The sequence below is a fragment of the Elaeis guineensis genome, chromosome 15, assembly GCF_000442705.2.
Source record: "Elaeis guineensis isolate ETL-2024a chromosome 15, EG11, whole genome shotgun sequence".
Lineage (NCBI taxonomy): Eukaryota > Viridiplantae > Streptophyta > Magnoliopsida > Arecales > Arecaceae > Elaeis > Elaeis guineensis.
Window position 1 is genome coordinate 59,532,760 of NC_026007.2, and position 14,430 is coordinate 59,547,189.

A 14,430-nucleotide genomic window follows, 5' to 3' on the forward strand; every position below is an offset into this window, starting at 1 on the left:
ATATTCAGATATGGGTTCGGGTATTACCCATGCCCATAGGTTCGGATCGGGTTCGGATAGAAAATAGCACTACCCATACCCTACCCATACCCGTACTATAGTTTTCGGGTTTTACCCAAACCCGAACCCAAACCCAGTCAAACCCTATTTTTCGGGTTTGACCGGGTTCGGGTAGGGTGTATACCCATCGGGTCGGATTAATTTTGCCATCCATAGAGAGAACCGCGTGACTCCGCAACGAACTTCACTTGTCTCAGGAGAGGGTTACCGCCCTAGAACACCTTATGGATTTGTGTAAGGTAGTGGAAGAAGCGAGATGGAATAGGAAGAGAAAGGGATCAGGAGAAGAAGGGAGGGAAGAAGGGGGGGGCAGAGGGCTCGCAAGCCTTCTTGGCACGTCAGAAGGGCGTTTCCCTCTTTTGTTTTGAAAGAGGAGATGCATTGTAATTTGTTTTGAATATTTCGAATTGAAGTTGGCAAACAATTTACCAACTTCAATTCAAAATCAGCAAACAATTGAAATTGGCAAAATCAAGTCAGCAAACAATCGGTTGACTTGAGTTCGAAATATATATTTTTTTAAAAAGAACAGTACATTTTGGAATGGCATGGTACAGATCCGTATCATACCATGCCAGGCATCAACTAGTACAATCTCCGCAACTGGTTCGGTGAACCTACTACCAAGTGAACTATCTTTTCAACCCATATGCAACTTGATGACATATAATAGCCGCATATAGGGTATGCGGTGTAATAAGACTACATAAGCATGTACGGCTTCATATGCAGCCATATGCACTGCATTTTAAAACAGTCCCTTATCAACGCTTCTGTGATGTTGCATCATGTTGAATGGCATTATTTTCACCTAAGTTATTAAATTCCCTCTTTTTTTATCTAGGTAGCAATCTCAATTCTGTTGTGTAATTGTAGTGGGAAATTGTTGGGTTTGACATTATCAAAAGGGCATTGTTGGCCCTAAGTTTCCATTCTCTCCTCATGTTTCCGCATTCAAATATATTCTCTTTGTTTTTGAGAGCATATGAACTAAAGGAAATGCAATGGTTTGTTTATCAATAGCAATGGCGGAGTTAGGTATCTAGTTGAGGTTTGGGAGTAAAGGGGGGGGGGAGAGAGGGCGGGTGATGATGCCTTAATAATTTCTCGTAAATGTTCTAATAAATTTATAAATAATATTTTTAGCTGGATATTTTGAAGTTTCAAAATAATCACCCTAGTTTTTAAATGATGACTATGACATCCTATTTACAACTACTAGTTTGCATGAAGGAAACAAGAAAAGTAAAAAAATGAAATAAAATGACCATGGTACCCCTTAGAAACAAAAAAAGGAGAAAAGATGGAAAAAAATAACCACGATACTCCTTGCTCTTTATAATATGCCCAAAGCATAGAAGTTAAGAACAAAAATTAGACATGAATGAAAAATATCAAGCAAGAACTAAAAATATAATAAACTTTTTCATCTTCTTCAATCAAAATTTTAAAATCAAATTCTGAAAATATGTACTTAGAAACTGATGTGAATAGAAAGCATCATATACTATGCTTCTTTTCTATGTAAAAAAGAAAAACAATGAAGTTTTATCTGAATAAAAAGTAGAAAGCTAAAATCAGAGTTTCCTAAAGCAAAACTGTGACACCCGATCCATTTGGGCCTTGGACTAGGCCTAAAAATCTAGAAGCCCAAAGCCCATATATATAAAAAAAAACCAGAACGGGATCTCCGATGAATCCCGAACAGAATGGAAGTCCTAGGACCACCAGGATCCTAGGGCTCTCTATAAACAGGCCTCCCCCTCCCTCAAGACCCTCCACCGGCGATATTCGAGCTAGATTCCTCCTCTTTTCTTCGTTGAAAGCCGCGGCCTCTTCTTTTTGTGTTCATCGAAAATCGAAGGTCGGAGATGCCATCGGAGCTCAGGTAAGGCTCCAATTTTTCTTCCTCACCCTCTTTCCTTTCTCCTCATGGCTTTAGACCCTCGCCGACCATCGGGATCGCTAGAAAATCCATGAAAAGGGTGAACCCCTGTTCGATCGGGCCACCTTTCTTTTTCAGCCACCGACGCCTCCGGTTGCGGCGTCTTACCCCTAGGATAGGATCCTTGTCCCTTTATCTCTCTTCTCTGAAGGTATTGGCCATCGGTGACCGGCCAATGATCGAAAAATAAAAGAAAAATGACGGTACCTTGTTTTTTCGATTTTTTTTGATTTCTTGCCGGTCGAACATTGCCGTCGACCATCCCTTGCCTCACCGCCATCGACCGTCACTGTCGGACATCCGACCAAGCCGCCGCCCCTCGTCGAAGCCAAGCCACTGAGTTTCCCTTGGTCCATCCTCTGTTCGGTCGGGAAGAGAAAGAAGAAAAGAAAAAAAAAGAAAGAAGAAAAGAAAAAAAGAAAGAGAAAAAGAAAAAGAAAAAAAGAAAAAAAAAGAGAAAAAATAGAAAAAAAAGAGAGAATTTTCTCTCCTCTCCCTCCTTTCTCTTTCTTCTCTCTCTGTCTTTTCTCTACACTTTCTCTCTCTAGATTCTTTCCTTTCTCTTTATATTCTCTCTTTACTTTCTCTCTCTAAAATTTTCTCTCTCTAGGGTCATTCTCTCTCTTTGATTGCATCACGGATTCTAAGATAAATTTGAGATGAAAATATGATGATCTGAGATTGCTCCAAAATTCGTACAGTAGATTGAATCCTAGCTCGGTCCTTATTCGAAATTTATAACATCGATCATAGTTAATCCATATTGAGTCACCTTGATATGATCTTTGATAATCTCGATCATGATTGCCTCGTCTGAAGGATACAAAGATTCTCTCTTTATTTTCTCTCTCTAAAATTTTCTCTCTTCATGAATTTTCTCTTTCTAGAAGTCTTGTGGACCAATGGAGGGTCTAAATACTTAAACAAATCCCAATTTTGGCTAATCCTAGGAGAGATCCTGGATTTATGTTATTAGGATCGTTTATCCGTAATTTTTTCATATATGATTTTATATTTAATTCTGATCGTGTAGAGATGTAATTATTGTACAAGAAGATATGGAATAAAATATCTTGATTTCAGATACGTAGATTGAGGAGCTCATCAATTTCTGTATTTAGATCAGTCATCGATAAAGCTAAGAATCCCTGTACATGATCACTATTATATATGCTATTTTACCATTAGTCTTGCATCATTGGTTTTGCATCGTTGGATTTGAGATCGATGAATTTGCTATATCCGAGATACCGTTATTTGCTTATATGATTTTTGAGCATGAGTACATTAGTCAATATATATATATCAGTAATTGATGGCACTATTATATGGATATGATATATCTAATTGATCACAGTGTAAATCGAAATTGATTTGGTGAAATCAACATATAATGATTAAATAAAAAAGAGATATGATTTGGACTAGCCTTATCATGTGGAACAGTCCGTCAGGAGCTTATGCTTGGGACAGCCCATCAGAAGTTTGTGCCTGGGACAACCCTCACTAACTTATATGTGGATCAGCCGGTCAGGAGCTCATGCCTGGGACAGCTCGTCAGGAACTTATGTCTGGAACAGTCTCCCACAGGCTTTTGTACGTGGGACAGCCAGTCAGGAGCTCATCCTGGGACAGCCTTGAAAGGCTTTTGAGTGAAAATTTATTCAGATGGTGACTAAAGTATAGACTTGGTTAGTCCAAAGCCAGAAAAAAAGGTTAAAAATCATGTGAGAAATGAAAGATAAGACATGAAACAATTGTTGAACAAAAATATTTCACCTGTTAACATATGATGATGCATTTCTTTTGACAAGACAAATAATTTATAGATATTTACAGTATTCTGGATATTGAACATGGAATTTTATATTTTATTGCTTATTCTTATTTTCAGATTATATTATTATATTGGTATGATATGGAAATTCTTACTGGACTGTAAAGCTCACATTCTTTTATTTTTTTTTTCTTCTTAGAGTTATAGGATGCTCATGGTTGGCTATGGTTTGGATTTGCGGGTGAGCAGATGTATAGATAGAATGTCATGATACCTGATCAGAGGATTGAAGAAATTTTATTTGTAATTATATAAGTTTTACTAATTATTATTGGAATCAGATATTATGGATGTTGAGGTTGTAATGAATTACTTTTGGTTTTGCATATTTCTTAGGGCTTGCTCTAAGGAGTGTGCGGCCATCACGTATCCGATCCGAATGTTGGGTTCGGAGCGTGACAAAATGGTATCAGAGCCAGGTTATGATCATTTGGGGACTATGATATAAATGAGTAGAGTATGATAAATAATATCAGAGTTTAAGGTTATGATCATTAAGTATGTGATAGAATGATATTAGAGTTTAGGTTATGATCACTAGAGAATATGACTTAAGTGGTATTTGAGTTTAAGGTTATAATTATTCAGGATTGTGACTTTAGTGATATTTAAACTTAGGTTATGATCATAAGGAACATGATAGATATAAAAGAAAAGATTCAATATTTGGATTTTGAATCAATAGATGCTATGATGAAATTTATGTATAAGTGGCATATGATGTCTATAATAAAATTGACGAGTTATATCTTGGATTTCAATTAGTAGGGTGACCTGAATATAAGAAGAGTTGACCCTGGAAGGAAGTGGGAGGTATTGATATGTTATGTTGAGTATACTCGATGATTTTGGAATGCTAAACTTATATGGTTGAAGATCATGATAACTTTTCTAATTTCGATGATAATTGTTTGAGCATTATAAATTTTGGACTTATCAAAAGAAAGTTAATTAGGGTATGGTCTAAGAAGAAATTACATCATATGAGAGAGAAATATTTTTGAGCATTGAACCTATAAGAGGTCATATATGAAACTCAATTTTAGATGAAAAATATACTTAAATTTTATTATGAGAATATGAGATACACATCTTGGTGGAATCTTTGGTTATTCAAAATATCATATTTGGATGTGATTGTTTTGATCTTTTAAATTGCATTGAATTTCAAGTCAAAAGTTTGCTTTTCTAAGTGGATCTAAAGAATTTTGATGATTCGAATAAGAAATTGGTTTTGTGAGAGTATGATATATAGGTTATGATGAAATCTGTAATAATTTGTATTTCCATCTTTGGATTAGATTTCTTTTTTTTTTCTTGTGATTATTGAAGATTGTGGACTGTAATTCAAGTCAGAATTCGGATTTTTGAGTTGAACTAAGATATTTTGTTATTGTTAAATTTTGAATAACTTATATAAGGGACAAGAATTTGTATGGATTTATCTATTGATGCTAAGGGTTGTGATGAAGGGAGCTTTACAAGAAATAACTAAGTTGATTCTACTTACAAAGATGTTGACTTGAGTTCTAGTTTGTTGAAGTTGGAGTTAATTCTTTTGCAAAGAAAAGTTGGTTTGGAAGTTGTCTAAATGATTGTAAGGTAAATCGATGGTTAACTCAAATTAATTTTTGATATATTGGATTCTTGAGTAGTGATGAAGCTTATGTAATAAGTTCAAACATAGAAGGTGGATGAAGATTTAATTTTGTTATGTTATGCCTAAGAGATAGTAATGACAAGAAAACTTAAAATTTTGTCCTAAGTTTTATATGAAATTTGAAAGTTGGATCTATCTTTGATTGATCTAACATACAAAGATATTCTTATCTTTTGATAAATCTATATAATTTGGTAAATTAAGATCAGAGTGCGTAGCAAAAGCGTGGTGGTTTAAATTGATTAAAAATATTAATGTTTTAAATCAAAAGATATTATGAAATATATTAATTATAAATAAGGAAGGATTTTATTGATAATGAAAGGATGTTGCAGATCTTGATTTTCATCAGATTATAGTCGGGTAATTTTTGCTAGTAGGTTATTTCATTGCAGATAATACCAAGAAGAATCTTAGATATTTCAAGTATATTGTTAATAGCTTGATAGTTCTGTTATTAGTCCAAAATGTTACGGTTCTTCGAAAAAGTTGAGAAATCAATAAGAAGGGATGAGTTTGAGATTTCAAATAATTTTTGTTATAATAAGATCGGGAGAAATAAATAATATGTAAGATATTATTGGAAGCGTGAGAATGTCATGATGCATGTATATATATATATTTTTAGAATATATCTGAAACAATATAACTTAATTTCGAGGACGAAATTATTTGAAGGGGGGAGAATGTGACACCCAGCCCATTTGGGCCTTGGACCAGGCCTAAAGATCTAAAAGCCCAAAGCCCATACAAAAAAAAAACAGAACGGGAAGAAGACTCCCGATAGGGGTCTTCTTCTCCGATGAATCCTGAACAGAATGGAAGTCCTAGGACCATCGGGGCCCCAGGCTCTCTATAAACAGGCCTCCCCCTCCCTCAAGACCCTCCATCGGTGATATTCGAGCTAGATTCCTCCTCTTTTCTCCATTAAAAGCCGCGGCCTCCTCTTTTTGTGTTCATCGAAAATCGAAGGTCGGAGATGCTATCGGAGCTCAGGTAAGACTCCAATTTTTCTTCCTCACCCTCTTTCCTCTCTCCATGGCTTTAGACCCTCACCGGCCATCGAGATCGCCAGAAAATCCATGAAAAGGGTGAACCCCTATTCGGTCGGGCCACCTTCCTTTCTTTTTTGGCCACCAGTGCCGTCGGTTGCGGCGTCTCACCCCTAAGATAGGACCTTCGTCCCTTTATCTTTTTTTTCTGAAGGTATTGGCCGTCGGTGACCAGCCAATGATCGAAAAATAAAAGAAAAACAGCGGTACTCTATTTTTTCGATTTTTCTTGATTTCTTGCCTGCCGAACCTTGCCGCTGTGCATCCCTTGCCTCACCGCCATCGACCGTCACTGTCGGACATCCGGCCAAGCCGTCGCCCCTCGTCGGAGACAAGCCACCGAGTCCCCTTGGACCATCCTCAGTTCGACTGGGAAGAGAAAGAAGCAAAGAAAAAGAAAGAAGAAAAGAAAAAAAAGAAAGAGAAAAAAAAATAGAAAAAAAAGAGAAAAAATAGAAAAAAAAGAATAAGAGAATTTTCTCTCCTCTCCTTTCTTTCTCTCTCTTTCCTCTCTCCTCTCTCTGCCTTCTCTCTCCACTTTCTTTCTGTAGATTATCTTTACTTTCTCTCTCTAGAATTTTCTCTCTCTAGGGTCATTCTCTCTCTTTGATTGCATCACAGATCTTAGAATAAATTTGAGATGAAAATATGATGATTTGAGATTGTTCCAAAATTCGTGCAGTAGATTGGATCCCAGCTTTGTTCTTATTCAAAATTTATAACATCGATTATAGTTAATCCATATTGAGTCACCTTGATATGATCTCTGATAATCTCGATCATGATTATCTCATCTGAAGGATATAAAGATTTTCTCTCTCTAAAATTTTTTTCTTCATGAATTTTCTTTTTCTAAAAATCTTGTGGACCAATAGAGGGTCCAGATACTTAGACAAATCCCAATTTTGGCTAATCCTAGGAGAGATCCTGGATTTATGTTATTAGGATCGTTTATCCGTAATTTCTTCATATGTGATCTTATATTTAATCCTGATCATGTAGAGATGTAATTATTGTACAAGAAGATATGGAGCAAAATATCTTGATTTCGGATACGTAGATTGAGGAGCTCATCAATTTCTGTATTTAGATCAGTCATTGATAAAGATAAGAATTCCTGTATATGATCATTATTATATATGCTATTTTACCTTTGGCCTTGCATCATTGGTTTTGCATCGTTGGATTTGAGATCGATGAATTTGCTATATCCGAGATATCGTTATTTGCTTATATGATTTTTAAGCATGAGTATATTATGTCAATATATATATATATCAGTGATTGATGGCATGATTATATGGATATGACATATCTAATTTGATCACAGTGTAAATCGAAATTGATTTGGTGAAATCAACATATAATGATTAAATGAAAAAAAGATATGGTTTGGACTAGTCTTGTCATGTGGAACAGCCCGTCAGAAGCTTATGCCTGGGATAGTCTGCCAGGAGCTTATGCCTTGGACAGCCCCCACTGGCTTATATGTGGATCAGTTGGCCAGGAGCTCATGCCTGGGACAGCCCGCCAGGAGCTTATGCCTGGGACAGCCCCCCACGGACTTTCGTACATGGGACAGCCGATCAGGAGCTCATCCTGGGACAGCCTTGAAAGGCTTTTGAGTGAAAATTTGTTCGGATGGTGACTGAAGTATAAACTTGAATAGTCCAAAGCCAGAAAGAAAAGGTTCAAAATCATGTGATTATGAAAAAAGAAATGAAAGATGAGACATGAAACAATTGTTGAACAAAAATATTTCAGCTGTTAACATATGATGATGTATTTTTTTTGACAAGACAGATAATTTATAGATATTTGCAGTATTCTAGATATTGAATATGAAATTTTATATTTTATTGCTTATCCTTATTTTTAGATTATATTATTATATTGGTGTGATATGAAAATTCTTTCTGGGCTGTAAAGCTCACACCCCTTTATTTTTCTTTTTTTTTCTGAGTTACAGGATGCTCATGGTTGGCTATGGTTTAAATTTGCGGGTGAGCAGATGTATAAATAGAGTGTCATGATATCTGATCAGAGAATTGAAGAAATTTTATTTGTAATTATATAAGTTTTACTAATTATTATTAGAATCAGATATTATGGATGTTGAGATTGTAATGAATTATTTTTGGCCTTGCATATTCTTTAGGGCTTGTTCTAAGGAGTATGCAGCCATCACGTATTCGGCCCGGGTGTTGGGTTCGGGGCGTGACAAAAATAAAATAGAACATTTTGCTAGAAGTAGAAAGCAGAGACTATTTTATAAGAAAGGGAGAAAATGAAAATGTGAGAATTAATGGATACTTTTATTCTTGCTTTTCCCACTTATCCTTTTATTCTTATACCTTATCCTTTGTGAGAGATTTTTCCACAACAAATTGAAAATGTTCCCATCATGGTTTGCCGAACCATCCCGAACTAGGCAGTTCGGGGTATTTTGACCCACACTGGCCGCAAACTAGGATGGTTCGGCCTTCCAAGTCAGAACACCGGACGAGGGAGAGGGAAAGTGAGGGAAAGAGTGGAAAAGAGAGAGAGGAGGGGAGGGAAAGAGAGCTAGTGGCAGCTCATTGAGGCTGTTGGAGGGCCGCAGAGGCCTTCGTGGCTCCATGTCGCCTGATAGGACGTTTAATCGAGAGAGAAAGAGAGAGAGGGGACCGGAGGGAGGCGATTTAATGGAGGAAGCGGAGGCCTTGGCAGCCCTTTGAGTGCGCCCACAGTCCGCTTGTAGCCATTATCGGTATCTCCTCCGACCATCCTCTCTCTCTCTTTCCTCCTTTCTCTCTCTCCCTCTCCTCTCTCTCTTTTCCTCCTCTCTGATTCCTTTTTTCGCTTCTATGTTGGTGTGCACTAGTCTGATCTAGTACGAATCCATATCGACTCGTACTACTTACCAGCTAGCATAGGTCCTGGTACAGGTTCTGCGGACCTTGGTTCTCATAATGTTATGCAGATTTTTAGGGAAGGTTTCCTTTTGGAGTTGGACTCTGCTCAAATGCCTGGGAAATGGATGGATGATATTATATTTGGTGCGCTGTTAGTTCCCACAGTATATAGCAAGTGGAATCCAAGGTACACAAATTTTAGGAGGGGGAAATCACACTATATGAGAAGGGGAATATAAAGATTTCAGAGATGTTGGAGGAGGAAGTTGGCCCCTCCTGCCTCTGTTGTTGGTCAATGGCAGCTTGCATTTGCTCACAAACTGTTTGTCCCATATGAAATAAACATTCGGTTACAATATGTACCTGAATTCAAGGTTAAATGTTGGTGATGCCTTGAAGTTTAAGTAACTGTAGCTATTATTTGTAACTTCCATATAAACCTTTTACTTGCACTTGTGACTTTATATTGTTACACTTCCAGCTAAACTTGAGCTCTAGCTCTGAGTCTGATTTGGGGAGTGATGGGGAAGCTTCCAGCACTGTATGTTCCTCAAAATTTGTTGAGATTATTGAGCCCCTTTCGAAGTTGAATATTGATGAAGATAATCAAGGGAAAGCGATTGTCTCAAACCACAGTCCAGCTGAGCAAACTCCTGTTATTTCATCAGAAGAATGTCGTAATGCACAAGCATTGGTGCCTGATAACAGTGTTGATGGTTGTATTTCTTGGAGATCAGTTTTATCAAATATTGAAGTTTGGTATGCCAGCTATGGATCAAATATGTGGAAACCAAGGTTTCTCTGCTACATTGAAGGTGGAAAGGTATGATGCTTGTCATATTAGCAGCCAAAGAAATTCCTAATAATAACATGATTGCAAAGCACTCTTTGCTTCAAAAAAATTCATACTGCCAAATGCCAATGTTTGTTTTTTTGTGCTCATTATGTTGTGTTTTTTCATTGTATTTTTGAATATTATGTTACTTTTTTTTTCATGTTCTTGCTACAACCTTCGCTGGTCTTGTAGGTTTTGGTACTGACTTATGTAACAACCAAAAATATTGCCTAGTAATTGAAGAAGTTTGACCTTTTCTAAGTGATTGCCATTTATGTGAGGTTATCCCTTTATTTAAACAGATCTAGTGGCGATAATTTTTTTTTTTATCTTAGTCATTGATTTGATGCCAAGGTTTGATGGCTCTGGTGTCGATTAAGCCCGTAAAATTCCAGTTTTGGCAATTTAACTCAAGTTAAGTTTCCTTAAAATAAATGGGAAATTAAAAAAAAAAAATAGAAGTGAACAGGAGAGGTGAAGAAACATTATTACACAGCAATTAAGTAATTTGTGTTACATAGGTGCTATAGTTGCATAGTATCGATAGATTTAGGCTAAAGTTAATGATGTATTTAGAAGAACTTCATAAAACATGGTGGTATGATTTTTAGTAGGCATACATATTATTTGCTTATTGAACTTTGATTTCTTGAAAATTTATTATTAGCGAATGTGAAGCTTTTTGTCACATGGGTCTTCCCATCTTTTGTCAGAGAAAGAAGGTGAATCTTTTCAATGCTTAATGTGCTCAAGTCCTTTTCTTCATTGATTTTAGCCAGGCTCACAAAAACTTTAAATTCAGGCATTTCTTTCTTGTATTATTCAGATTACGTGGAAATGAATTCAGTTATAGTTTTTTTTTTTAGTTATAGGAATGATGATCTCACATGAGTCCTTATAAAGTACTAAAATAGGGGCCTCCTAGGAGACCCCGGCATATCAATAGCTATATTTGTCATCTACAAGTTTTTTTTTCTTTATTTACTCAAGATAGAAGAATGAAAAATTAGGGCTGAAACCTGATCGGATACCGGCATATCCATATCCATATCCATATTTATTTATATGGATACGAATAGAGATAGTAGTCGAATGCAAAAATGCATATCCATATTTGTTTTAAATGGATATGGATACAAATTAGATACTGGGAGTATAGATACAAATACGGATATAAGTCGGATAACTAAACTTTATAACCACAGAATTAAAGATATGACCAAATGGATTGTAAATCAAATTAATAGCATGTTAATTTGGTTATATATTTCCTTTAAAAAGTCATGAGCGCCATATAAAATTAAATAAGATTATAAATAATTAGATATTCATATATGGATCGGATAGTTGTGTATCCATATTCATATATATTTTTCTTTGACAGATATGGATATGAATACGGATCTTAATCGGATGTTCTAATTTCTATCAATATTCTAATAGATTCAGATATGAAAATGGATCGGAACGGATATTATCCAATCTATTTTCACTCCCATGAAAAATCATCCATAATGAACACAACATAGATATTACTTAGAAATTAAAAAAAATCGTACATATGATATTATTCCAAATGAGACTTAAAACATGTTTAGGACTAGTTTAGGTGAGTTTTGATAAAAAATAACTGAAAGTGGACCAAAATTGATCAATTTTGGATGAAAATGATTGAACATATGGAAAATATTTTGGTGTCAGTTGTCTTGATTTTGGCTAAAACCATCATACCGGTCCGTTCATTTTTTACCGAAACTTCGAACTTGTTTCCATGCAAGTAACGGTCTTTCACAACTTGAAAAATCCAAATATTTTAACTAATGATTAATCTTTTCGAAGAAACTACAAGTGATAAAGCATGAGTACTAGATTTTGAAGCATGATATGAATGCAAGATACAAATACAACATGATACAGATACCATGATGATGCGGCACCAAAAACACAAAAAAGCAAGGGAAATAAAATAAAAGGACAACAAGGAAATCAAGAGAAAAAAATCAACACTTTAGGATTTTCAATGTCATTCAAAGCTGCTCCCTTAATACGATAGGCTTCTTTAAATAGATAAAAACAAAATGAAAATGAAATCACATCTTAATGAAAGTGAAAATCATATCTTTTAAAATGGAAATAAGATAAAATTGCTCAAATAAAATGAAAATGAAACCATATCCTAATAAAAATGAAAACCGTATCTCTCAAAATGAAAACAAGATAAAATCTCTCAATTACATTATTCAAAATTCTACAATTCCTAAATTATGACATCTCCGTCTATAATAAGTGCAGAATTTCTGATTCTCATCATTTTCTTCTGGCTGGAAAGCTTGCTTTTGACAAGGAATTATAGTAGGCCTTTAGGAGATTTGGATCAATGCAGTGTAACTCATCTTTGTGAACCTAAGTAGCATTTGAATCAGGCCGGTCCTATCAGTTAACCAAGAATCGTTGAAATCCACCATGAGTAGAAACAATCTCGTCAGTGATAATGCGCTCAATGCGGTCCGATGACGACGACGAAAGTGGAGGAAGAACTGGAATTGTTATTGAAGATGAAATAGTGCAACCAGTAGGAAAATCTGCATGCATAGTAGGAGGCTCAAATGTATCCCGATAAGGAAACAAGTCCGTAATATTGAAAACTGGACAAACTTTCAAGTCAAAAGGTAACTCTAAATAATAAGCATTAGGTCCAAGTTTATGAAAGATGCGAAAGGCACCAGTAGCTCGAGTATGTATTTCTTGAACGAATACTTGGGATAATATTCTTGATGGATTCGAGCCATCACATAATCACCCTCATTAAACTCTACATTCCTACGGTGAGCATTAGCAGCAATTTATATTTTTTGATGCTCATAGCAATTTTTCGCTGAATATCGGCATGAACAAGGATTCAGATCCCAGTAGGACGTTCCGCGGGACATCGGGACAGAATACCATTCCATGTGTCTGGACAAGGCCGTCCCATTAGCATCCCAACATCTCAAATAAGATGTCTTGGGATATCTTTGTCCCAAGTGTTGGGATGGGGCAGGATGGCGGCGTGTCTCATTCCATGAAAAAATCGAGAAAGCCCCATCCCATAGGATTTAAAATCTTGGGCATAAATGTGATGAATATGTTGAGTAAAAGAGGTGGCCAGCTTAAAAATGCTATTATCCATAGCTGAGGGAATAAGATCAATGGGTTGATGAGGAGTAAGACCATGAATAATTTCAATAGGACTCTTGCCAGTAGATTGATTTGCTGAGCTATTATAGGCAATTTCCATCGTAGGCAAGGACAAATCCCATATACCAGGCTATCGCCAACTAGACATCTAAGCAAATTACCAAGGCTATGGTTTACAATCTCTGTTTGACCATCTGTTTGAGAATGAAAGGATGAGGAAAACTTTAAATTGGTTCCAAACAATTTCCAAAGGGTCTTCTAGAAATAACTCATAAATTTGACATCACAGTTAGACACTATGGAAGAAGGCAAACCATGAAGTCGAATGACCTTCCTAAAGAACACTTTAGCAACAAAAGAGGCCTTAGAAGTCTTATGGCAAGGAATGAAGTATGCCATTTTGGAAAATCTATCAACAACAATTAGGATTGAGTCATGCCCCCTAATGGTCCTAGGTAATCCAAGAATGAAATCCATGCTAAGGTCTTTCCACGAGGAGTGTGGGATAGGAAGAGGGGTATACAAATTGGTGTTTTGCTTTTGGACCTTAGCCAATTGGCATGTGCGACATTGTGCAAGGATTCTAGCCACATCTCTTTTAAAGGATGGCCAATAGAATTTATCTTCGACCAAAGCTATGGTCTTGTTGCACCTAAAGTGCCCAGCTAGGCCCTTGCATGAAGCTGCCAAATGAGAAAATTCCATAAAGATGTCCTAGGTATGCATAGGCGACGACCGCTAAATAGGTAACTATCCCTGATCACAGAATCAATATATTTCCGACGATTTTCTATACTAACCTCTTGAAAAATGAGAGCAAAATCAGGACAATTTGGATAGTCATCCTTCATTTGCTCAAAACCAATTATCTTGGTACTTATGGACTAGAGGACAATAACTACCCTACATAGTGCATCAGTAGCCTTATTCTTCACACCAGCTTTGTGTTTGAGAACAAAGGTATAGTCCT

The 14,430-nt window shown here is 36.2% G+C and overlaps 1 protein-coding gene across 4 annotated transcripts in view; it reads left to right on the plus strand.

Annotated features, from left to right (window-relative positions):
- Nucleotides 1-14,430, plus strand: part of LOC105058078 (histone deacetylase 5) — a 31,518-nt gene that overhangs the window by 10,296 nt on the left and 6,792 nt on the right. Inside the window, exons 9-10 of one of the 4 annotated variants that reach the window (XM_073249141.1) lie at nt 8,524-8,557; nt 9,517-9,539. The exons of 1 other annotated variant lie outside the window; for it this stretch is intronic. In XM_073249141.1, coding sequence (XP_073105242.1) covers nt 8,524-8,557; nt 9,517-9,524 — 42 coding nt within the window. In that variant the 3' untranslated portion in view covers nt 9,525-9,539. Of the gene's footprint in view, nt 1-8,523; nt 8,593-9,516; nt 9,540-9,929; nt 10,272-14,430 lie in introns of those variants that run through there. 2 more of the 4 variants (XM_073249140.1, XM_010940864.3) reach the window with 2 other exon arrangements.